General features: G+C 39.2%; 1 protein-coding gene across 4 annotated transcripts in view; it reads left to right on the top strand.

Annotated features, from left to right (window-relative positions):
• Nucleotides 1–136: 136 nt before the first annotated feature.
• Nucleotides 137–24,192, top strand: part of OSMR (oncostatin M receptor) — a 33,839-nt gene continuing 9,783 nt past the window's right edge. The window contains exons 1-13 of one of the 4 annotated variants that reach the window (XM_019283311.3): nt 137–311; nt 706–793; nt 6,062–6,158; nt 10,515–10,678; nt 12,197–12,356; nt 16,143–16,415; nt 17,001–17,127; nt 18,365–18,522; nt 20,476–20,612; nt 21,874–22,033; nt 22,562–22,638; nt 23,065–23,287; nt 23,825–24,007. In XM_019283311.3, coding sequence (XP_019138856.1) covers nt 6,086–6,158; nt 10,515–10,678; nt 12,197–12,356; nt 16,143–16,415; nt 17,001–17,127; nt 18,365–18,522; nt 20,476–20,612; nt 21,874–22,033; nt 22,562–22,638; nt 23,065–23,287; nt 23,825–24,007 — 1,735 coding nt within the window. In that variant the 5' untranslated portion in view covers nt 137–311; nt 706–793; nt 6,062–6,085. Of the gene's footprint in view, nt 312–564; nt 794–6,061; nt 6,159–10,514; nt 10,679–12,196; nt 12,357–16,142; nt 16,416–17,000; nt 17,128–18,364; nt 18,523–20,475; nt 20,613–21,873; nt 22,034–22,561; nt 22,639–23,064; nt 23,288–23,824; nt 24,008–24,192 lie in introns of all 4 variants that reach the window. The other 3 variants (XM_010395193.4, XM_010395192.4, XM_019283312.3) reach the window with 3 other exon arrangements.

Genomic DNA, 24,192 nt, shown 5'->3' with positions numbered 1-24,192 from the left:
CCCTGCCTGTTCCCCTTGTACCTGCTCGGCCCACCCAGGACCCTGAAGCCCTGAGGCGCCTCGAGGACGGGGCGGCCCGCGGCCGGCGTTCTGCCTTTGGGAAGGCAGCCAAGGGAACGGCCCGCGCTTCCCGGAGCGGGGGGAAATTCCCGACAAGAGGCTCACCCGGCCTCCCGAGGTGGGAGGAGGTACCGCCTTGCCCGGGGAGGGACGGCCGAGCCTCTTCCCGGCACTGATTGGGGGGGCCGCCGCGTCTCGGCGTGCGGGGATCCGGCTGACTCCGGCCGTGAGAGAGGTCTCGGCTGCTGCAGGTGAGTGATGCCGGTGTCTCCCTGTCACGGCAGCCCCCGGTTCCTCAGTGACCCCCCTCCCCGCCCTTCTCCTCTCCGTCCGCGGGCGTTCCGTCCGCCCTCGCTGAGGGGAGTTCTGCGTGCCCCGCTGAGAAACACCCATCTCTTCACCCCGGCGCTTGTTTTGAAGTGCTTTGTGGAGTTTTTCCTTTGAAATTTAGCACTTCTGATGCCCTCTCCACCCTGTGCCCACCCGTTATCCCGTGTTTTCCAGGCACCCCTCGGCGGTGCGGGAGGGCTGTAGTGGCGCCTCAGCACCGCCGCCCTCGTACCGCGCCTCCAGAAACCCGCCAGCATCATAACATACCGATGAATTTAAGGCGCTTCATGACCGCCTAGTCTCCTCTGCTTTCAGGATGCCTCTGCTTAGCTACAGCATAAAAGCTGCTGATCTGACCTGAGCAAAAGTTACCTACGTGGGGTGAGGATGCTGCACCTGCCAGGTGATTAGGGTTTGGTTTTAACATCTCCTGTGCCCGCTGCTTCGAGAAGGTGTTGATTTGTTGAAGGTGTCAGAAATGCGAGACCAGACCTTTATCATCGGAGAAAAAGTGTTGCTTCCGCTTTAAGCAGCTGAAATCCATTGCTTGATCTCAAGGCCATTTGAGTAAATAAGAAAACATAAATTCCAGTGTGGTTCCTGATTTTTTTTTTGGAGTTTGAGTGGTTTTTTGGCATAACCTTTTTGCCTCTCCTTTTATCTAAGTTTTGCATGCCTGAATCAGTCCCAGCTCCAGTAGGGCAAACCAGATAGATCCTAATAGCATTACAAGTTGATAATGCCTGAAAAATTGCTTCTCTGCAATTGCTGACATTTGTTTTCTGATGGGGCAGGAGTACTTTTACAAAGTTCATTAATTGCTTTATGATTTTAGATCCCATTTTTCCCCTATTTCAACTGCCATTTTGTTTGGATTCTTGTCTTTGTGGGACCATGAAGTACATGTTTTTCTATTTTGGCAGAGCTTTTTAGAAAAGCAACAGCATGCATCAAAGAGCTTTCTGTTTACCAAAACACAGGAGATAAAGCTACCCCTCAGTGGTCAAATTATTACATGTGTATTAGGCCTTAATTATAGAAATCTCTTTCTTTCTTTCTTATGCAGCTTTTTAAACTTGTTGCTCAGCCATTAAATTACAAAAGCTTATTAGGAGCTTGCAGTGTCTTATACACAGATACATTTTATGTACTAAGAGTAATTGAAAACATCTTTGAAAATGCTTGGGAGGAAAAAGCAAGTACAAGGACTAAATGAAAGATTCATCCACTTTAGAATGTGGCTTTCTTTTTAGCATTCAGGATGGTTGACAATCAAATTCTCGATTTTCTATAAAAAGCGTGATGTTTATTTTTAGGTGGGATCTATTTATCTGGGATGTTTTAGCAGATACTACTCAACCAACGCTCCATAGGTCCTGATGGCTTGACATTCCTTCGTGTTTCAAGAAAAGCTGCCTCAGTTGGATGTCAGCTCTGCACTGTTGGTTCGCAAGGGATATACTGGGAATTGCAGGAATGAGGAGAGCGAAGGCACACTGTGTTGTAGAGTCTTTACACAAATCACTGATTTAGGGCCTGCCAGCTCCTTTTGACAATAACCTAGTTATCTCTTTACTTAGGAGACAAAAAACCATATCAGGAGGAAGAGTTAGTTTTCCTGTACTCTGTTTACTTTCTAGGGATGCCTCTTTGGAGGCTGTGGAAAGAGTTTATTAGATTTTGGCACTAAACTTTCACTTACGTTATCACTCTTGTGTTGATTGGTAGAAACTTGGACTGTTATTCCTATCCTCAGTTTGTTTATGAAGTAGAGGGAATAACAACATTGAATGAATGGTATTATTACTTGATTTGCCTCATTGACAGTCCTCTTCCACATCTGGTTTAGAAAAACTTGTTCAATCCATGGCTGTTATGAGTTGGTATCCCTGCCTAATACTCGCCATTAAATAGATTAAGTATCCTGCAACTGGAAAGATTTCTTTTCTCAGCCTGTGTACAGGCTCAGGTTCATTTAAGGATTTGGCTTGTGACTGGCAGCTGTTTTAAATAAACAAAGCAAAAGGCACTGCGAAAAGAAAGTTGTATGAAGTATGATTTGAAATATGTGCCTTTTAGGAAGATTGCTGCACAACAGATTAACTCTGCAGTCAGCTTTGACTAGATGTTCATAGCAGGGGCTCCCTATACTTACGCACACACGGGTGTTCCAGGTGCTGCAGCAATATGTGCACTGCATAGCTCCAACTGCCAGTCAATTGGGCTTTGGTGCTTCGGTGACTTTGAAGTGGGGTTTGATGAAACGTTAATATTTGGTGTGTTTACCATAATAAATAGTGAGAATTTCTTTTTAGTTTCATCCAAGGCATCACAAAAATGTTGGCTTGGACAGAACTTTGGGAATCATGCAAGCCAGCCTTTAGCTCTGAAGGAGAAATAGTTTACCTTGAGATATTTGTTTAAAATATTCACAGACCGCCTCCTTAAGGAAATTTCATTTTCTCAAAGGTAATTTGCTCCTATGCTGTCTCCACTTCTTGAGTGATTCCTCTTTAATTGTGTTTAATCTGAATAATTCCTGTTGCTGCTGAATATTATTTCAATTGCTGTCAGCTCTCCAAAATAGTTCTCTTCTATTGAAGTATCTATCAGTCCTGATTAGTTTGGAGTTAGGCAGGGGAGTCCTGAATCCATCTGTATCTGTTTTGTCACATCCCAGGTTACATTTTTCCAACAGGAAGATTACAAGTAGACTACATAGTTATGATTTAAAAAAAACCCTAGTTTTTTAGCCTGCAGGCTGATAAAACCAAGCAAGTCTGCTGTATTTCCCCCAGAGAATTTGAGTTTTTATAAGGGAAAAAGAATGTATGCTAAAATGAAAGATTTATTGCTCAGCTAACTTCTGTAGTTCTGACAGATCATTTTGTGCCCAATTGACTTCAACTTGCAACTCAGTATTATCTCCCCCTTTCTGGCTACCTGTCTTCATTCCCTGTGTTGTTCAATTTTCACTTTTGGCAAGGATGTTGTTAATCTGTTATCATCATTTTGCTGTTGTTGCCTTTTTTTTTTTTTTTTTTAATTAAACCGATAATGTATTTTGTAAAACTGTAGCCAAGACAGAGACTTTTAAATTATGATGTTATAATAGTACTTAATTATTGATTGTACAGAATAAGTGCTTGACATTTGTTGGTGGTAGTTATTATGTGTGATTAATTTGTTAGTTGCAGGAAGATGTTTCTGCATAAAGAGAATTTAATTGGAAATATTACTCATATATTAAGAACCCTATTTCTTTTTTCTCGACTAGTGTTTTATTTAAAATTACTTCATAGTCTCTTTTGTTAGAGAATTGTAGGACTTTTCTCATGAAAACTGGCTTGTTACCTACAATTGCACATATTACCATAATCTATTTATTATGCACTATTAAACTAGATTAATAACATACCAAATAGTGAAAACTATTGTTGCTTTCCAATTATGATTCTATTTTGGTAATAATTTATTATATTACACTATCCTTTAGTGGCATAAGGCTTTTGCATCAGTAAAAGTGATCTAGGCTGTGCCATTAGTGAACTGATGGTGTAAATGACTGGATCTAGATCATTAAATTAGACATTGGTTTCATGACAATAGTTGAGAATGGTTCTTAAGAGCATAAAAGAAGTTTAGATTTTTCTTCCTAATAGGAAGTAACTTAAACTTAAGTAGTCTAATATGTCATTTTTCCACAGTACTTTCCCACTGTATTTAATGTTGGATTTAAGTGATTTATAACCAATAGGGCAAATTTTGTCCAACCCCAAAGATATTTACAAAATAAGAAGTCTTGCTGGGCCAGGTTTTCATCATGCTAATATAATTAAGTCAGGAGAGATGCTGCTGAACCTAACTGACCACCCATGTGTTAAACTGTCTTAAAGCAGAGGGTTAAGTCCTTTGCCTTTAAAAGCAGTTTTAGTTTAATATTTTTCATGGGGGGAAAAAAAGAGGAATATACTGTTTGGCTTTGTATCAATATAATTTTGTACAGCTCAAAAAATCACTATCTGCTGAAGGAGTTACCAGAAGTTTTAACATGATCTGCCTTGGAAAAGTTTCTTTTTGTGTCATTTACTTACCACTTTCTACTCCATAAGAAAGAGCTAATCTGTCTTGTTTATTCCAGAGAATACGTAACAAATTATTTTCCCTCTTAGGTGCTAAAAACCCTTGGAAAATCTAGGAAAAAAAAAAAAGATTTCCCTAAATCAGTTCTTGGAATAGTCTAAGAGTTGCATGTGAACTAGGCCTAGCTTATCAAAAATATTTAGATTCTTCATACATGGTGTTTTTAGTGTTATCTACGTACTTTTGAGGATATTTGTTTAGTGGTAGGAAAAACTGCAGAAGCCTGTGCATTAGGCAAGACAGCACTTACCTGGTAAATATGGGGGCCTCCATGTGAAGCGTTTAAGCTCATAAGGAAAAGTTGTGGCACACTGCAGCAAGGGTGCTTGTTGTGAGCTTTGAGCCCTGGGTTGCAGTGCTGCATGCAGGACCGTTCTACAGTGTTCGTGTGACCTTTAGAAGCACATTTAAAAAAAAAAGTTTGAAGTCTTTTGATCCTTTGGAGGAATTCAGAGCTTCTCAAAACTATTGAATCTAATTAAACTTATTAGAGTTAAGAGTCTGCAGCTCTGAGGTATTAAATTAGAAGTTTTCTGCTAGAAACAAATTCTGTAGTGAATTCCTGGCCCTTCTGAAATCCATAAATGCTCTGTTCTTAGCTTTAGTGGCAACGGGTCATTCTGGATATCTTCTGCTCAGCAGTTCCAACTTCTTTTATGGAAGCACTGATAGAAGACTATCAGTGTGCTGCACAGCTCCAGAAATGTAAAATACACAAGTTCTACATTAAAGATAGCTGTATCCATCGTCCTGTTCCTGTTGTTTGTACTCCTGTACCTTCTGTGCCTAAGAGCTTTGACTGCAGCCTGATGTTTACCTCTCCCTTCTGCATGGGGGAATTTGCAGGTAATTCATGTCTTCTGAGACCTAGCATACAATCAGTCCTTCAGAACTGGGCTGTTCAAGTCAAAGAGTTTCATCCTGGCACAGTTGAGTGTCAAAGCTGTAAATGGAATGCAAGATAGAGCTCTGTGATTCTTGAGATGACAGTCCATTTGGGAATGGAACTTGCAAAGACTTGATAGGAGTGTTTCATCTAACTTAAACTCTCCATATAGTGTCCTGTGTGCTGCCAGAGGGGTCTGCTGGATTCATCAGTCAGGCTGTAGGTGGAGCAGAAATCACAAGGTGTTTTGCACCTTTAATACTCTTTTCCCCTTGTTAGGGTAGGTATCTTCTTACTTGTGCAGAAAAAAAGCCCAAAGATATTAGGACAAACTTCTACTTCAATATTTGTTTGAAATAAGTGGATAAAAAACTTTAAAGATATTGTATGATTTATTTGTTTAGACTCAATTGAACTTTTGACTGTAGTAACTAGGTCTAAAAACAAGAGGTTTACATTTTTTCATTCTTTATCTTTCTTTGTGCGTTCTTCCTGAATTTCTCTTAAGCTTCCTGGAGCCTGTGTGGTTGGGTTTTTATTTATTCATTCTTAAATATAGTAATATTATCTGGACTATTGTTTGGCATGCTGTGTTTCTCCTGAAAGAAACAAATAAATAAAAATATTTTCTTTGCTGGTAAGTCTTATGCAGGAAAAGGTGGACAAATGATGAATCACTTCATGATTCTGGCGGTACTGCTCCACCTGAGGACGTGCTACACTACATACTCACAGCAAGGTAAATGTCTGAATGTTTGATTTTTTTTCTTTGGAAGCAATCTACAGCAACTGAAGCATCCAACTTGCTGATTTGTAAGTCTGTGATTAAGTAACATGTTACACATTTAATCAAATTATTCTCTTTGGTAAGGTGATGGAGCAACTTGCATTATTACCTTTTGTGACCCCATTATGCAAAATTGCCTGTTGAATCAACAACTTGAAATGATGTGAAGCCAAAGTGTATTTATTTATTTGCTCCTCCTCTTTCTCCTATGTTTTTGATCTGTGCCGTCATCTTCAAATAATTTATTTCCTTTTTGACAACTTTTGTGGTTTTTTTATCTCTTTCCTTTCTTTTTTTGTCTCATCTCTGAAAAGTTTAGCAGTTCTTTTGTCTCTTTTCTGATTGTGCCACAAGATTCCAGGACCAGATTTTTATTTTTCACACTTTACATATTTATCCAATACAAATACAAAAAGCAGACATGCATATTAGAAGGGGAAAAAGTTGAATATAATGATAACTTCTCAGAAGTCTGTGTATTTTAAGGTAAAAATACTTCTTGTGTACTTGCTGCTAGCAATAGCATTTGGATATGAATCTGTTAAAAGAAAAAAGAAAATTTTTAATTGACCTTTCTGTGACCACCACTGAGAAGGCATAAGGTCTGCCAGGCTCTAGACTGCGTTATGGAAATTTTACTGCCTTTTTTTAAGTTGGTGAAGAAGGAAGAGAGATGTTTGGGTTTTTAAAAATATATTTTTTATCATACTGAAGGGGTAATATATCTGTTTCAGACATTTTGTCTCTCTTCAACCTTGAAATTCATGTGTTCACACACCACTCACCCAAGTCTCAGTTTTGAGACTTATTATCAGTGCTCTCCTAGAATGGCAGAACTTTGTAATGCAGGCAAGTCCAAACAGTTGCTTCATTACAGTAACTTGGTTGCTTGTTTTCACATGCAATTGTTTAGGAATAAAATTAGTCTCTGTTGTTAGTCATAAAGCTATTCACATAGTCTTGAGTTAGCTTTCAAGTTAAAACAAGTCTTAAGATGCGTTGATCACTTAATTTTGCTAGGAGGGAATATTGTAACTGTGACTGCTGCAAATATTTCCACGTTAAAATTATGCTACAAAATCCTTTAATACCGACATCATAACTTGGTGGTCGTCAAGATCTTGGATATATCCTTAACCATACTGTTTCTTGTTTTTTTTTAGTGCTGTGTATAAGCTCCAACTGATGATCTAGACTGTCTTATGCCAGACTCTTTGGAAAATAAAATTGTGTGGGGTGTGAAGTGATATGTCGTCTAGCTGAAGGGAGATAGTGGACACTTGTACAGATGGAGAAAAAACAGAAACTAATGAGACCTTTGTGGGTTTTTTTATCATGTCAATTAAATGTGGCAGGTGGAAGTATTCTTTTTTGTGAGAAAAGGGATGATATTTTAATCTGGACGAAAAGAGACAGGGTCAGAGAGGAGATGCAGGCTTATCATCAATACAATAGGCATAATAGTGACACTTGCAATTAGAATTTGCTAGAAAAAGAGCAGAAAGAGGATATGGAAATTCAGATGATATGCAGAAGTTTCTTTTAATGGTGCACCCTGAAAAAGAAAGGGGTTTCTGCCAACTGGCTGGCTTTTCTTTCAGGTGTATTTATTTCCTTTCTCTGGACTCTTACTTTGTGCTGGTGAATTTCATTGAGAGACAAGCAGAGCCCTTTTCTTCTCCCAGTTCCTCTCTTCTTCCTTTGCTTCAGCAGTGCAGACAGAAAAAATGATAATGGCAAGGGCCAGAGTTCTAGATCAGGCACCTGCTTGTATATGTGAAATGAGATCCCCCAAGAGATTTGGTACACAGTGCTTCAGGTAAATGGAAGATGAACATACAAGTAAAGTTGGCCAGCAAATGAGCAGCTAAGATTACATACTGGAGATGAACAACATTACAGTCAAGTCCTTAGCGTAAGTGGGATTTTAACAGTGTTTATCTTGTTTTCATGGTGAAAGTCTGTAAAATGTGGGAAAATGAAGTGTGTTCCCAAAATAAAGTGATACTCCACTTCCACAGTTAATTTTGAATCGCTGTGTTGTTTTGGTTGTTCTGTCTTCTTGCCTAGTCAGTTGTTGACAGAGAAGCTAATAATATTTCCTTTTTCCAGTAAAACCTAAAACTGATGCTCTGTCATCATCCAGTGAAATTTATCCCCAAGCCATCCACCTTGTTTACTCAGTTTCAGACACCTACTAATTGTCATAGGCACTGGGTTTCCTTATGGCAGTATAATGCTGATGCCCATCATTTTTCAAAAGCAGCTGTGAAGCAGCAGATACGCTTTTTAAGGACCATTACCATAGCCAAAAAGGAAATTTTACTTCTTCGTGTGAAACATTTTGTGTTTACCTCACATGGGCACGAATGTTACCAATTCTGCTTTCACGTAATTTACACATGTTAATCGTTTCCCAGTAATTAAATACTCAAACTGCACTGAGAATTGATAGACGGTGTGTTGCGTATATGTGTCTATATTTCTTTCTCCAAAGCACTTGAGGGTACCACAATCCTGATTCTGAGACCATGTGTTTGAACAGTGAAAATTGATTTCTTCCTCCAAGCTTATCTGAAGAAGCCTATACCAATAGTTTCCTCAAGATTGAAAGCGTATGGTTTTCATTTTGCTCTGACTTCTAGTACCCTTGAAAATGGAATAGGTTAAAAATATCGCACAGAGTTTTTGGATGATTTGCTAAAAGAGAATCCTTTCTTCCAGCAGTTTTTAACAACTTTGTACTAATGGTAAAATATATTCTTTCCTCCATTTATTTTCTAATTATAGTCGGACTTAAAAACAACAAAGTTGTGTCAGTGTCCGTATTCTCATAGTTAACAAATATGCTTAAAAAGTTTTATTTGCTTCCTTTGATTGACTAGAGATTGTTATAACTGCTGCTTCTCTTGAGCCTTTCATTCCCTTCTCCTAATGTTAAAATCCGTATGTAGGAAAAAACTGCTGCACAGAGGTTAGTGCAATGCAGATACTGCAGGATAAATTGCAGAATGTTTTGGATACATGATGGCTACCAGAAGCATCTATCAAAATGTAGATTCTCAGTCTAAATCTCCTGATTACTTGTGTTTCTTCTAATGATACATGGCAAAAGTCTCAAGTGATTCAGTGGGAGAAGTGTGTCTGGGAGACAGGAGTGGTAGTGACAGTTTTGTGAGAAGGGGCTGCTGAGGTCACTTGTGTCCCTCGTGACTCTGGCTGTAATGTGGCAGGAATGCACAGAATGAGTTCTATTTTATTAAAAGATGCAGCTACTTTTGTGACTTTTTTTTCTGTGTCTTGGTTAGTATAAAAATTCTGACTGTGCTTTTGTAACAAGCAGAAGCACTTTGAAAAGCACCTGTGGCAAAAGAAAAAGCCTGGTTACTCAGGTGTTTCAGCTCCCTGGCTTCATTAACAACTGGATTAAGTTTAGGGGGTTTATGTTTGTTTAGTTTTCAGGAAGTACAGAAATGAAAAATCAGTGAGTGCTATGTTTCATCTTTTCCAACAGTTAGGATTTTTAGGGAGGGGTCACAAAGGAATTGTCTAAAAAGAGGAACCACTTACAGGGTCATTTGTAGTTTTCAGCAGAATAATATTGAAGGGCCTTTTATTTCCCAACACAAAAAGGGACTTCAGTCTGACTTTTAAACTTTACTTTATCAAGGGAATTAAATCCAGACCAAGAGAAGACTGCAGGTCCCATTAGAACTAGGTGTCTAATTCCAGTGGAAGAATCCACAGCCATGACCTAAGCTCTGTGTAGAGCAACTAGGAGTGTGCTTAATACTAGACTGTAATCTGAGCTAGCTACTGGAGGGAAACCCTTAACCTATTCTGTTCAAATAAAGGTTTTGCTTTAATTTATTTAATCTGAATTTAGTCAGAGATCAAAGCTGAGCCCAGAGTTTCTGCCCTAATGATATGAAGGCTTTCTGGGGATTGGGATATTATGGGATTTAGTCCTTCTTATGTTGTTCCTCTTCATAAGATTATGAAGGGATGGATCTTCTGTATTTCCATAAAACAGCTAGTAAACTGAGAGCATAAAGAAATTAAATAGCATACAAAATGTCATGGTGGGGGGTATTGGATAGATTTAGGAACCTCATTTTAGACTGTTGGTTCCTTAAGAAGAAGGATTATCTTCCCTTTTGTCATCAGCAGCAGAGGTCCTCATCACTTTTGTTTTTTCCTTCAGAACCGTGTGCTGTGGAACCTGTCTTACCTGTAACCAATGTTGTTTCATATTTGCTTTGTAACTTAACTAGACAGTAATATTTTTGTGCCCTTTTGCACTCCTAGAATCCAGTGTGTTTCCAGTAAGATACCTTAACATTTCCAAGGATTCGGATCTTCAGCGGCTGCTGGTGGAATGGGATGTTGTCAAGTCAGCACACGATGCTGAGCTGGCAATGTCTTTTGAGATACAAGTCCGTCGAACCGATGAAGCTACTACTGTGTGGACAGTAAGTGTACTTTGAAAAGAAGTGACAATGATGGAAGATGTTGTGATGTTCTCTTTGCAAAGTCCCTATCCTGATAGTTTTCCTTAGCACCTAAACCAGCAACATTTTCTGAAGAGGAGGAGATCACCCAAATAATAGGCTTAGGCCTGTTCTTGATGTCTTTCTCTCTTTGTGACTTCTGTATGAGAAAGGTCTCCAAAGAAAATTTAAAACCTAGTAAAACTGAAAAACTGCACTAGCTCATTTAGAGTTGCTATTTGTCAGAAAGCACAGAAAACAGACAAGGGCTTATTTTTCTGAAACCAGTGATCAATTAAGTAAGATAGGCATTGTTAAAAATCACAACTTACTTTGATCACTCTAGTTGGTGGTGTTTTGTCTCTGAGTATGAAGAACCACATCTTCACTGCAAATGAGCTCTATGCAGTTCTGCAGATTTTTACCACTTTGATACACTGGATAGGATTTTTAGACCCATGAGTAGATCTAACCCTGAAGTCAGTAACTGAGGCCATATAGCTACAAACAATTAAGTTTTGGGCTTTTTTGAAGTATCCTTTAACAAACTCTTATTAACTTTCTGGAAGGAAGTAAAAGTGTTTCAAATCCAGGAATGTAGTCTGTTCTGTTATTCGTAATAAACATGACGAGTTACTTTGGATGTCACTACCATACAGGAATATATTTGCTTTTGTGTTTTTCTGAAGAGTATGTACCAGTAAAGAAACTCTGTGAGTCTGCTCATACCAAAGCTTGGGCAGCCTATATAACTTCCAGAGCAGTGGCTACATTTTTCAGGGCTATAACTGAGAAATTAAATTTTGAACTGATGGCAGAGTTTTTCTCAGAGCAGTGGGAATATGAAAGTGCAGGTATTGCCAGTGGAAAGCAGCACTGGAGAGAAGTTCCCTAGTGGTCAGTGTGAATCAGGGCTCTGGTGCAAATCATATGAGCAGCACAGATCTGTATGCTGAGAATCTGGAATGGTTGCTAGAAGAAGTACTAAAATATATAGAATGATAGAATCTTATAGGTTGGAAAAACTCTTTAAGATCATTGCATCCAGCCATTAACCCAGCACTACCAAGTCTACCACTAAACCACATCTCTAAGTGCTGAATCTGCACATCTTTTAAATTCCTCCAGGGATGGTGACTCCACCGCAGGGATGTGTAACCCAGAGCATTATGATGCATTTGTAGGCAGCAGCTTATGTAACAGCAGGCAACAATAACCTACTGAAAGTCTCTGAGAGTAAATCCATGTCATGAGAAGCAGGGTCTCACTCACAAATATGTCAGCACATCAGTCACTCCACCACTGCTAGCACAGATCTGTAAGAAATTGATTAGCTGACTAGTTACGTAGTAGGAGATCACATGTAGCTAGTGGAGTTTCAGACATTCATTTTTAAAAGCATTTTCCTCCTCTGAGCTTTCTCTCTGCTTTTGATTGTATTTCCAAATCTTCACATTGTTGTGTTTTCAATACTTCTGCCTTACTGCTCTTTGTTTGTAGGAGTTTCATAATGTCACACTTGATAAATTGGAAAAGCCTCTTCATTGGACATGGGATTCAGATATACCTTTGGAGTGTATGTCACATGCTGTGAGAATCAGGAGCAAGGCAGAAGCATCAAAAATTTGGAGTCAGTGGAGTTTGTGGGAGACTGTCCCAGGTAAGCAAAACAAAACTTTGCAATATTGGTATAAAGCTAGTTGGTAATTCACCAGTGAATGTAGCTGTGAAGGACAGTTCAGGAGAGATGACATCTGTCTTGGGGTGACTTTATGATGTGACTTTGTGACTTTACCAAGGCCCTAAGTTTTGCTAAACCCACCACAGCATGAAATCAAGAATCCATTTGCTCTAAGCGCTAACCATCTCCTTGTATTTTGCTGGCAATAATAGCAGTGCTTCTGCCATTGCTATAATTTGCAGACTATCTCCCTAAGCTAGTAGACCAAAAGTTCTAGAGCTTTTTTTCTGCTCACACATTAAGACAATCTAGTAGATGGAGTGGCATGGGATCTTGGATAGGCACATCCCCAGCCCAGACTCAGGCAAAAGAGAGGAAGCACATAGCTAGGGGCTACATGATGTGATGAATCTGTTGCTTTTGTCTGGGGTTCACAGTTTGAATTAGTATATTGAATTAAAGGAGGAGGAGGAGGAGGAGGCAGGGGGTCTGTTATCAAGGTGGGAACTATTAAATCCATCTCCACGTCCTTCCCCTTTGTCAGGTCCAACATAGACTTCTTAACCTTTTTCTCTTTTTTCCTTAAAAACAATATATGCTCTCTTTTAGATATTTGTAACTTAGATGCAGCCAAGAAGAGCTTTGCATACTCTAGTTCTAAGAAACAGTGATCTCTTTGGTGATACGGTATTAAACTCAATATTAATTCTTCATCTAAGCTTCCAAATTGCGGCCACTTTTGCCAGTTATCTGACCTATAAGCTGGCCAAATCAGTGTGGAAAGCCTAATTAATTCTGGTTTTGTAAGGGTTTTATCTTTGCCAGTCACTTTTCCCCAGTTATGCAAGACTAAGATTAAAGGTGAGTTTTGTGGTATTTCACTCCCCATACAAGAAATATTACCACCCATGGTTTTATGCTTATAAACAGAAAATTCACACAAACAAAGCAACGAGATATAAAATACTCTATAAAGCAAAGAGAGAAAACTAGAGAAGGTAGGATTTGAACCCACCACCCTCGGATTTAAACTGTGGCTGGAAATAGTTCCAAGGCTCTGAGCTGCTGCACCACCTGGCTGGGTGCCAAAGGGTGGTGGCTGGACACAAGCTAGCAACAAACCAACAGAGGGAAAATTAAATTCCCTGGGACTCTCACAGGGGTTCCCTGACAAGCTCTCAGGAGTTGACAAGCTAACAAAAGGGGAAACACTAAATGAAACCCCCCACTCCCGGACTCTTCTGAGTCCCTAAACAAACTGTAAGAAACCTCTTAACACCCAGTCCAGGTGCCAACAGAATACCACCTTTATTCAGTTACTGACGTGCCTCTGTGCTGGATCTGGAGAGTTTTCTGGCCTCTTGGAGCTCCTCTGCCTCCTGGACTCCTGGCAACTACCCCCCCTCGGGTGCCAGCAGAGGGGGAGGAAGCTGAGCTGGATCTTTCTGAGTCCCAGAGGATTTTCGGAAGCCTCGTTGTTCCATCTGGGTCACCAAAGAACTGATGCCTTAAGAGGCCTCCTAGACACAGAGACTAGACAGGAATAAGGGAACAAAAGTACAGATTTATTTGAAGGGCCTTCAAAGGTACCCCTGGGGAGCCCAGAGGCTGTTGCCAAGATGGACCGCAAGATGGATGACCGGTCACGAGTTCTTCACTCTTTTATAGGTTTGGTTCATTTGCATAGCAGGTTTAATTCTCCAATTAAAGCTTCAGTTTTGCCCTCAGCTTATCCCCCCTTAGCGGCTCTTTGGTTTATACTTTTGGCCTAGGACGGTCTAAGTGTCCTTGAAGAGCAGGCCAGAGAGGCTTTGTTATGTCTACCTAGCACAAGAATAGAAATTAACAGGCTACAAGAAACTTTCAGAGTTACACACTAAGCAGTACAGAATTTGAAAAATATAAAAGTTAAAAACTTAGGCATCAACAGAAGGCAGAGAGAAAGGAGGAAGTCAGCTCCTTATGTCACTTGGAATGAATGTCTTATGAATTATGTGAGAATTATATGAGAATTTATAGCAGAAAGGTTCACGAAGGATGTCTGGACTTCAGGCGGCTCTCTTGAAAGCTGTTTATTGCATAGGCAAAGTTACAGCAGCTCAGGGAGTGGGTGTCCAGAGCCAGCCCTACAGCTGCCAGCTCCAGCTGTAGGCATACCTGAAGCCACTTTCTGTTCAAGTTACAAAGCATTATGTACTTTTCTTTGCTGTGTATCTTAACACATAACAACCAATAAGCACCATAAACAATACCTTTACATTTGCCTATAGCCTATCATAGCTACTACCATCACCATATTATAGCCATTATTATCCAATCACAAGAGTAAGTAAGTTACAATTTAAGCTTACAATGGAAAATTCTCAGACATCTCTTCTTCTTGCTACATCGACATTTCTTGTTTGCCTGCGATATCTCTTTTTTTAGTAAAAACATATTTTCTATTTACTTATGCTCTTCTTGAGACTTATTTACTTGGTGAAAAACATGTCTTTGTTTGTAGTCACATACCTTTGTCCTGTTCATAAAAATCTCCTTCCAACTCATCTCCAACCTTTGCCTTCTCAGTTGTTCAGTGCTCAGTGTTTCAGCAAAACATCTTTTACTCTATATCAAAACTTGCTTTCATTTCTATCTCATCCTCAGTTTCTACATTCAGAGATCTTTCTGCCAAGCCTACATATCTGTGAAACTTTCTTACCAAACTTTCATCCTTTCCAACAAGAATTAACACGGAGTGAACCAATAATGTAATTAATGGCATCACAAAATGTTATCTTTTTTTTTAGATGACTACGTTTTACTAGAGCAGTTTGATTTCCAGAGAATCTTGTTTAAACAAAATATGTAACTACTTTAGAAAATATGACTACAGTGATTTTATAATGAAACACTCATTTGGAGCAGCAAGGGCTTTTAAGATATTGGAGGCATCATGTGTATAGCAGAGGCATCACAGGTCTTCATACGTGGATTGTGGCACTCATCTCCCTCTTGTTATATAATGGAAAATAGGATGCAAGACTCTCTTTCTGTTCCACAATCTCCTCAATCTTGGAGATTTTATTTTTTTTCAGTTGCAAGTGAATGGGGTTCAAAAATACTATTTCTTGGTCACAAACTGATCCCACATTACAGACCTGATTTAGAGCTCTCTGAAAGATAATAACTCTAGATGTCATCAGGTTTTTGGATCAGATTCTTGAGAGTTGATTTTATCTGTGCAATATGTGTAAAAGACTGTGAGTCACTTAAATACCACTAATTTTTGCACCCAGCAAGCAGTCCAACATAGAAGGCTATAGGAGTCTCATTCCAAGTTGATTATCCCCTCACTGATCTGATTCAGTCAGCGCTGACTTCTCTTAGCTGAGCTCTGCATGAACATCAGATGTTTTTCTAGCCCTCTGCTCAAAGTCTTCAGGAGCAGGCATCTTGGATATAAGCAACAACTTGTGCATAGGAGCAGGAGGTGGTGTTCCTTTGTAAAGGCAATTCTTGGCAGAACATTTTTGTTTTCTCTAAGTGAAAGGCAGTAAAACAGATCTAGTCTTTTAGGTAGTTTGTTGGACTACATTATATGTTTATGAGTTTAAGAGAAAGGTATTATTACATGTGAAATTCATCTCTGTATTGGGAAGAATACTAAATAAAAGTCTGTGAATGGATAATGTTAGAAATTTCTTGTGTAAATGCTTAGTTTTGTGTTCTGGCTGAGGGCTGTTGACTTGAGCAGATTTTGAAATGTTTTTTTTTAATTTGCAGGCCTGGACACTTCAAATAGAAGCGGGCCACTAATCTTTCCAAAAGAAAAATTTTTAGCAGAAGGCTCTGATATCACTCTTTGCTGCATAGGAAGGAAAGGTCAAACCATTAAGGAATTCTCTGTCTACCCAACTGTTGATGTTTTCAAGCACACAAACAGTCAAGTCAGACTTCTTACTGTGGAAAATCTGTCACATGACAAGGGGTCTAACATCCAGGTTTACTGTTACGATGAAGATGGGGAGTCACATGAGGCAGCTTTCTTTGTGGGTAGTAAGTGAACACATTGTTAACAGTTTTATTTTCCTCTTGTTATTAACTCAAGAATGTGGAAAAAATGGACGGGGAAAAAAAGCTTTCTGTAAGTTGTCATGGTCTTGTCTTACCTGGCTGAACTCTGCCTGACTTCAGGCCTGTAAACTTATATATAGAAAGCAGGACAAATAGCATTAAATTAATTGACCATGTGGCAGGTGATTGATTCTTAAATATACCCACCCATTTAGGAGTTCAGCTTCATAGTCTGTGTGCATGTAGTAAAAACTCAGCACAGTCCCCTTTTTGAAGGCTAATAGCAATATTTAAAGATAGAAAAAAAACCAGATTGAATAAATGAAAGGATGAGTATTAAAAAAAAGAGAGTATATAAGTGTTTGATTGTTATTAACTCATGGTATTATCCTGACTATCTCTGCAGAGTGGTCATTGAAATAAGTGTAATTTCAGTAATAACATCTCTAGTAAACCAGACTTTGTACTTACCCATTTTTTCTAATTTGTTAATATATTAAAAAGGTTGATGAGTTTTGCCTTGACTGCTGTGATGTTGTTGTTTTTTTCATTATTTCATCTGACAAGGACCACCTGACACACCTAAAGATTTTTCCTGCCAAACTCAAGATATGAAAAGAGTAACATGTACTTGGACAGAAGGAGAGACCTATCTCTATGGACGGAACTCACCACGGTACAACTTGTCTGAAATGTAAGTCTCATTGTTATATTAACTCTGATCTGTGCTGTACCAAACAGTCACCATCTTTCCCTTACAAGCTGTGGAAATGCTTTTTGTTCTTGTAATTAGCTGCTTGCCTCTTTCCGCCTCACTGACCACTTACTTAACAAAGCTTGAGCAGTGCAGAACTGCTCTGAATTAGGCTAGCTATAATAAGTTTACAAGATCAAGTTCTGCCTGATAAAGCTTATTCTAACCATTCTTTTGAGTTAATATGTTTGGATATCATTCAGTAGGTGTGAAGACACCCTGAAATCAGGATGTAGGTAAATTAAAAGTATAACATAATTACTGGGTAGCATGCACAACAGGTGACTAGCATCTGATCAGCTGGTAGGCTGAGTAGTGGTGTGCTCATGATCCATTGACACTAATGCTGACTCAGCACTTAGCTTGATTAGCCTCCCTAGTTCTTTTCCTTTAGGAGTTTAGAGCTTTACATGCTGATGTTTTCCTTCTTGAGTCCTTGAGCTACTGACAATCCTATCTCAAAAGTCCTTCTTGTGTCTATAATTTCTGTAGTTTCACCTGGCTTCTTTACTTTAAAAACAAAAAAAAAATCTGCAGACTTTCTCAAAGGTTTTTTAGCAGGCTGAGTAAAGGGTACACAGCTCTGTCATATCAGACATGGCCCTTACATGAGGAGAGGGTCTTTACAGCAAGGTGTGCAGAGAAAGGGAAACAGGACAGATACCTCATCATCACAACAAACTTTCATCAAAAGATCTCAGCAGAAAACAGGCCAGCATTGCACATACATTCTGGGTCTCTGCATCATTCACTTCTATTAAGATACTGTGGTGGCGTTTTAAAAATGGAAGGTTAGAAGACGCACTTCAAGATGCAGTTGAAATTACAGCTTCATTTAAAAGCTTAGCGGTAGACATGTAAATTATTTAAGTCTTGGCAAATAAGTCTCTGGTTTAGAATATCCGTAAGAAAATTTCTAAAAGCAATGTAATTGTATCTTAAAAAGACAAACCTGATCTTCAAAGAAAACTTTCTTTTAAGAATATTTGTGTTCATCCTACTTCAGGCTAAGGGAAAGAACTGGGTGGCTTCTTATATTCCCCCCTCAGCCTTTTTTTTTATGATGCTGTATTCTAGTTGGACATCAGAAACTTCAAGATCTATGTTGATTGTACATCATGGAAAGACATCTTTCTCTCTCTTTGCCCTGCCTCCTACCTCTCCCTTTCTTTTATAGGTCATCCCAGAATATGTCTCTGTGTGAAGCAAGTTGTTCTAAGCAGTGCTCATGTTCTTGGGATATAGGCCAGCAGAGGATCTGGAATGTCACACTGACTGTGGAAAACCCACTGGGAAAGAAAACTGCCACAGATGTTTTTGATATAAAACACAGAAGTAAGGGGTTTTTTTCTGTGTCTTTGTTTAGGGCTTTTTGTTGCTCCTTCTGAGCTTGATACTTCTGCGTCCTTGTTTAAAGTATGAAAGTCCTTGATTTTTATCTTCACTGTTTAATCACTTATCTGTCCCTGTGCTATAGTTACCTGCTCTCTCTTCAGTTTCAGCTTTGGAAAGTTGCATTAACAGTAGAAAACAGCTTTACTCCAAAGGTCAGATTTGGTTATTGGAATGACCCCTTAATGTTTTAAAATCTACTGCTTCGCTGAAGCTAGTTTATGGAAGAGAAAGCAATATGATGCAAGGATATAAAATAGGGAGTTTAAGCAAAATTGGTATTTATGGAAATTGGTATGATATGTGATGTGATACGCGTGATGGAGTTATTGCTGGGAAAGAAGTGATGGTGCTCTTGGTCCTAATATGGAACAGTAACATCCACTGTGCTACTGTAAGGGAGGAAGACTGGTTCATCAGTGGCAAAAGCCAGGTTTTTCTCTGAGGAGTATCTGATGGCTGTGTTTCCTCGTTCCCTAGTAGTTGTATCCTTTATCTCTGTGTGCCCCGGGTCCCATAAGTTCCTTCCTACTCCTGCCTCAAAACAACTGGGTATTTCTTCAGTCTCCAGAGTATTTCCAGTTTTCCTTGTGTCCCCATGTCTGACTTCAGTGTTCCCCAGGTCCTGTGGCTGCCTTACCTGTTTGAAGAAGCTGAAAGGACAATAGCTTAGGAGGATGTTGGTGTAACTGCTGCATCCTGGCACTGCTTCCTTCCTCAGAGTCATTGTTGACAGTTATGCTAGCCATGCTTTTTTATACAAAGGAACTTATGTTAAATGTCTCTCTGTGTTAGATTTGTCTCAGAGAGGCATGAAAATTCTAAAATTTGATAATCTGATTGTTTGGAAGTAGAAGAAATAGGTCAAGAAAGTGGAGGAGTAAATTGACAGGTTGTAGGGAGACAACACAATGTCATAAACTGTTGTCATGGGAAGTCAGGCAGAATAGTTTACATTCAGTGTGGTAAGTACATTAAAATTTTATTACAATATTCTTTTTCCAGTCTTACTGATTGTTGCAAGTTAAAGAAATGGTGTATAATATCTGTGATGAGTTAAGCTTTTAAATAGTGATTCCTGTAAAATCCTTCAGGTTTTCTCTGATCCTGCAAATATTTACATTAGAATTTTCCTAACTTAAAGGATGACAGTAAGTAAAGAAAAACGTAAATCCATAGTTTCCAATTCTGCATGTGGTAGTTTGGACCTTCTATATCAAATACAAAGTCTTTCATGTATGAACGTCCTCAAACTGTGTTTCATGGAGTAGTGTAATTCAATAATGTAATTCATGAAGTTTTAGGATAAATGGCCAAGGGTGTAAGCATACCCCTCACTTGCATTGCCATTTCCCCACATTGCATTGCTTTCCTCACTATTAACTGATAATATGGGAGAGTTTGAGATTTAGTTCACTTGCTGAATACTCTTACACAGCAATAAAGGATCTCAGAAATCTTTTGGAAGAGGTAGCATTGGCACTGTTTACTGGAGAATAACTACTGACAGGAGCCAGAGTTGTGAACAAAATTTCTGTCAAGGAGGCCCAATTCCAGGGTGTAGAAATGTGTCAAATGTTACCATGTTACATCAGGAGTTTCTGCCAGGCCCTGAATAAGAGAAGTTTACTGGTTTGCAATAAATGTCCCTCTTCCTTTTGTCCATGATGTTTTAAAATATTTCTAAGTCAGCACAAGGGGTTTTTTTAAACCTTGTGTAACATTTACTTATATTTATATTCTGAAATGAAGTTTTATAATTCATATGTGTTTCTTCTGGATTAGAAGAAAAATGTGTATTTTTTATTTGCTTTTACTACTCAGCTAAAATATCTTAACATACTTTTGCATATATTTTTTGTTTTACAAGAGCTAACTCAGATTTTCTGTTGGCAGTATATCCTACTGCACCTTTACAGGTCTGGGAAGATAGCACAGATACAGAAATTACATTACATTGGAATTATGAAAAAATTGGAATTGAACTCTTTTGGCAGACTGAAGTGCTCCAACCTGATGGCAAAGTAGAACTGGTACGGAACCTGAATTTCCTAAACAAAAACATAGTGAAGATCTTTCTGATGTGAGATTAAAAAATAATTCCCCAGCAATACAGATACACTCTAAATCTTGCGAGCATGTTGACGTGTCTGTTTTCCGGATTTATTTGCTCGCAAGCACTACACTGATTTTGTGGTCCATGTGGGCAGCCACTGCTGGCTCTAATTCACACTCCAAACACTGCCTGTACTCTGGCAGAAGTACGTGGTGTGGCTGGTCTAACTGTGGCTCAGTGCTCTGCTGGATGGGTTCTGAGATTTGTTGACGTTAATGAAAACACTGAGGGGCCTAATAATTGTAGAGTTGTATAATATGTGTTGTGTATATATTAGCTACTGGCAATCTTGATTTGTTTTTATTGGTCGTGTCATTTCACACACAACAGAGCAGAGTTGAAGATTTCTTTTGTATTAGTCCGAGATCTTCTGTGTGCTGTTGACTGTAATTCATGGTAGTGAGTCTGATTTCTTGTGATGGAATCCCAGAACAGTTTTTCTTTCCTTCCTCTTCGATCTCCTAGAAGATTATTTGAGTAGATTCCTTATCTTATTCCACCTCTTCCACAACAGGTGGGGTTGACAGACTCTTTGGCCATGTACTGTCACTTCTCTGTAGCTCTTTTCTCAGAAGGCAGCTTGCCTCTAGAGGCACATTAAAAAGGCACACTGAAGATCACAGTCAAGCTGTGTTCTGTCTTGAGTGTAGCTTAAGAGCTGTCAGATCAAGTGGCCACCGCAGCTGGCTATTGCAAGAGACAGTTTTGAGGAGAGGCTTAAAGGCATGCTGGCTTTTTGACTCTTACCAGAACTCACTCTGTCTCTTAGGAGGGAGTGGGGTAAATGCTGGGAAAAAAAATGGAAAGAAAAGGTAGCTGTAGATTGCTCTGCATAGATCTGGAACAGCATCCTACTTCTACATGAGGTAATAGCTCCAGACTCTATGAAAGCAAGATCTCAGTAAATTCCTTCCTGGATGTGAAAAGTACTCATGTGGAGGGTTCTGAGTGACTCAGACAGTTACACAGAGTGACTTCCAGATGTCTTTTTGGATCTCCCACTGTTTTGATCTTGTGCATTATTGGCTTTTTCGTTTTTTGATTGTTGTGCCATGATTGTCTTTCCCAAGTGAAGCTTAACTGGCTTTTGGAGGGTCTAGAGGAAGAGCTATTTTCTCATAACATCTTGCTGAAGATGCTGTTCTGAGCTGTGGCTGTTGTGTCTTTGTGTTTTGCAGCACAACAGCTCCGACATGGAGTCACGGCACAAGTGTGTCACAGTGCGTGGGCTGCAGCCGTACACGGAGTACACGGCCAGGGTGCGCTGCGGGGCGGCCAAGCACTTCTGGAGGTGGAGTGAGTGGAGCCCACCCCTGCCCATCAGAACGAAGGAAGGAAGTATGTCCAACCTGTGGAGAAGCAAAGTTTGAGGGATGTTCCTTGCTTGGCACCTGTCTTTGCTGTTTGTTGCTACTCTTCTGCTGTGTAGCTAAAGCAGAGGCCTGTTGCATGCATAAAAGAAACACACTGAGCAAACTTCAAGAAGATGTCTTAAATAGTTCTCAGCCTACCTGCTAGTCTTGGACATTTCATCCAGTGCAGGCAGTGGGAAATCCAGTTGACTGGGAAGATGGACAGACCGAGTTACAGTGCCCTGTGAGGCCTGGAGGAATGGTGCAGAGGTGGGAACAAGAGTCTGGTGACTGCAAGCAAAGATTTTCTGGGGAAATTAACCAGATTTTAATTCAGAAAAAGGAATGAAGGGAGAAAGATGTTAAAGGATAATGTTTGGGCAAGACCTGGGAGCGGTGGGAAAAAGGAGATGTTGGGAGTGGAATTTCTTCAAATGGGAGGAAGCAGTTAAACTGCCTATCCTTTCTGCGCCCAGAGCATTCTCATTTTCTTGTTTTTCTATATTTATTGCAGCTCCATCAGGGAAACTGGACATGTGGAGAGAAATTACTCCAGTTCTGGGGGGACAAAATGTGACCTTGTTCTGGAAGGTGAGACATCCTACAGAAATAGAAACAAAGCCCTTCATAAAGGTGTTGGAAATGGCACACGTGAGTTGTATGCAATTGATAGCAATTCAGTATGAAAATGTCTTTTAAAAATCTAAAACAGATTGTATACAAAATATCTCAGAACACATGTAACTATGATGGTGTGCTGTCCTGGAATTTCAGAGATACAATTCTGTTTCTGTAAGTATTAGAACAAGACAGATCCGATTACCAAGAATTCTGCATTTCCATTTCAACTAGTATGTGCATAAATGTATAGAAACAAAGGTTTATATTCTTACAGAAGTAATACATCCTGTTAGTTTTTTAAAGTTCTAAATTATCCTCTCATATTTCTTCAGCAAAATTTACAATGATTTTTCAGCAAAAGTTATTGTTCTCTTCATCCATAACTTTTTTTCTCAGAAAACACCAAGTTTTCAAGCAAACGGAAAAATTATTTCATATGAAGTAACTTGGGAAAAACTAGAAGATGGCTCTAAGCCTGAAAGCTTCTCCTTTTCTTCAGTCTACAATAGCACAAGGATTTTCATTGATAACCATTCCTACAGAATCAGTATCATGGCAAAGAACAATGTTAATTTTTCACTTCCTTCAGTATTGATCATCTCTGGAGCTCCAGATAACAGTAAGAGTATTTTCAGTTATAATTACATTATTAGAGTTTTGTTTCTACCTATTTTTAGTGAAGTCATAATTTATCATCCTGGGCAACAAATTAACCTTACCTCTTAACTTATGTCACTGCTATCTGAAAATTACAACTGTATTTTCTCCTGCAGGATCGTTGCTCTGTGTTTATTAAGCTTAAGTGCACAGAGCATCTCTACAGACCAAAATACATTTAGCCTACAACTAGGGCCTGACACCTGCAGTAGGTGCCTTGATGGTGCAGCTAGTGCCACTGTGATTAGTCTCTTATGACTCTCTGACTCTAGGTTTCTACAGCTGATTTTTTTTGTGAATGTGTAGTAACGGTTGCTGGATGGTTTCTGAGCTGTCAGCTTTTAGCATGTGAAAGACCCCATATGTCATTTATTGAAGGAATGCCACTCTTCTATTATTGTTTTCAGCTTGTTAGTATAGGAACTGTATTGATCTTCATTTATGAGTCTGAAGTCTCATGCAGGACAATAATAAGAGATTCTGTTTTGTTCATTCCTAGGCACTGAAGAGCTTAAGGAAGGACTGGTTAATGGTACAGATGATGGCATTTTAATCTCCTGGGAGCCCAGAAGTATATATGACAGTTACATTATTGATTGGTGTAACTTTCCCAGGCTGCAGCCTTGTGATTTGCAGTGGAAGAGATTTGGACCCAACACTTCCAGTGCTGTGATCAGCTCAGGTGAAAGCCAAACAACTATTATTTCTGACTGTGCAGCAATCCTTCAAGCCATGGGCATTAATTGAATTTAGGAAACAAATCATGTGGAATATTGACTTCTGTGCTATGCAGGTGTAATTCTTCAAAGGCATGTGGCATCATGTTTTTCCTACGAAATTAATTAGACACCACAAATGTACCAGCAC

Source organism: Corvus cornix, chromosome Z (assembly GCF_000738735.6).
Source record: "Corvus cornix cornix isolate S_Up_H32 chromosome Z, ASM73873v5, whole genome shotgun sequence".
In the NCBI taxonomy this organism is placed as follows: Eukaryota; Metazoa; Chordata; class Aves; order Passeriformes; family Corvidae; genus Corvus; species Corvus cornix.
This window is presented reverse-complemented; position numbering and strand designations above follow the sequence as displayed.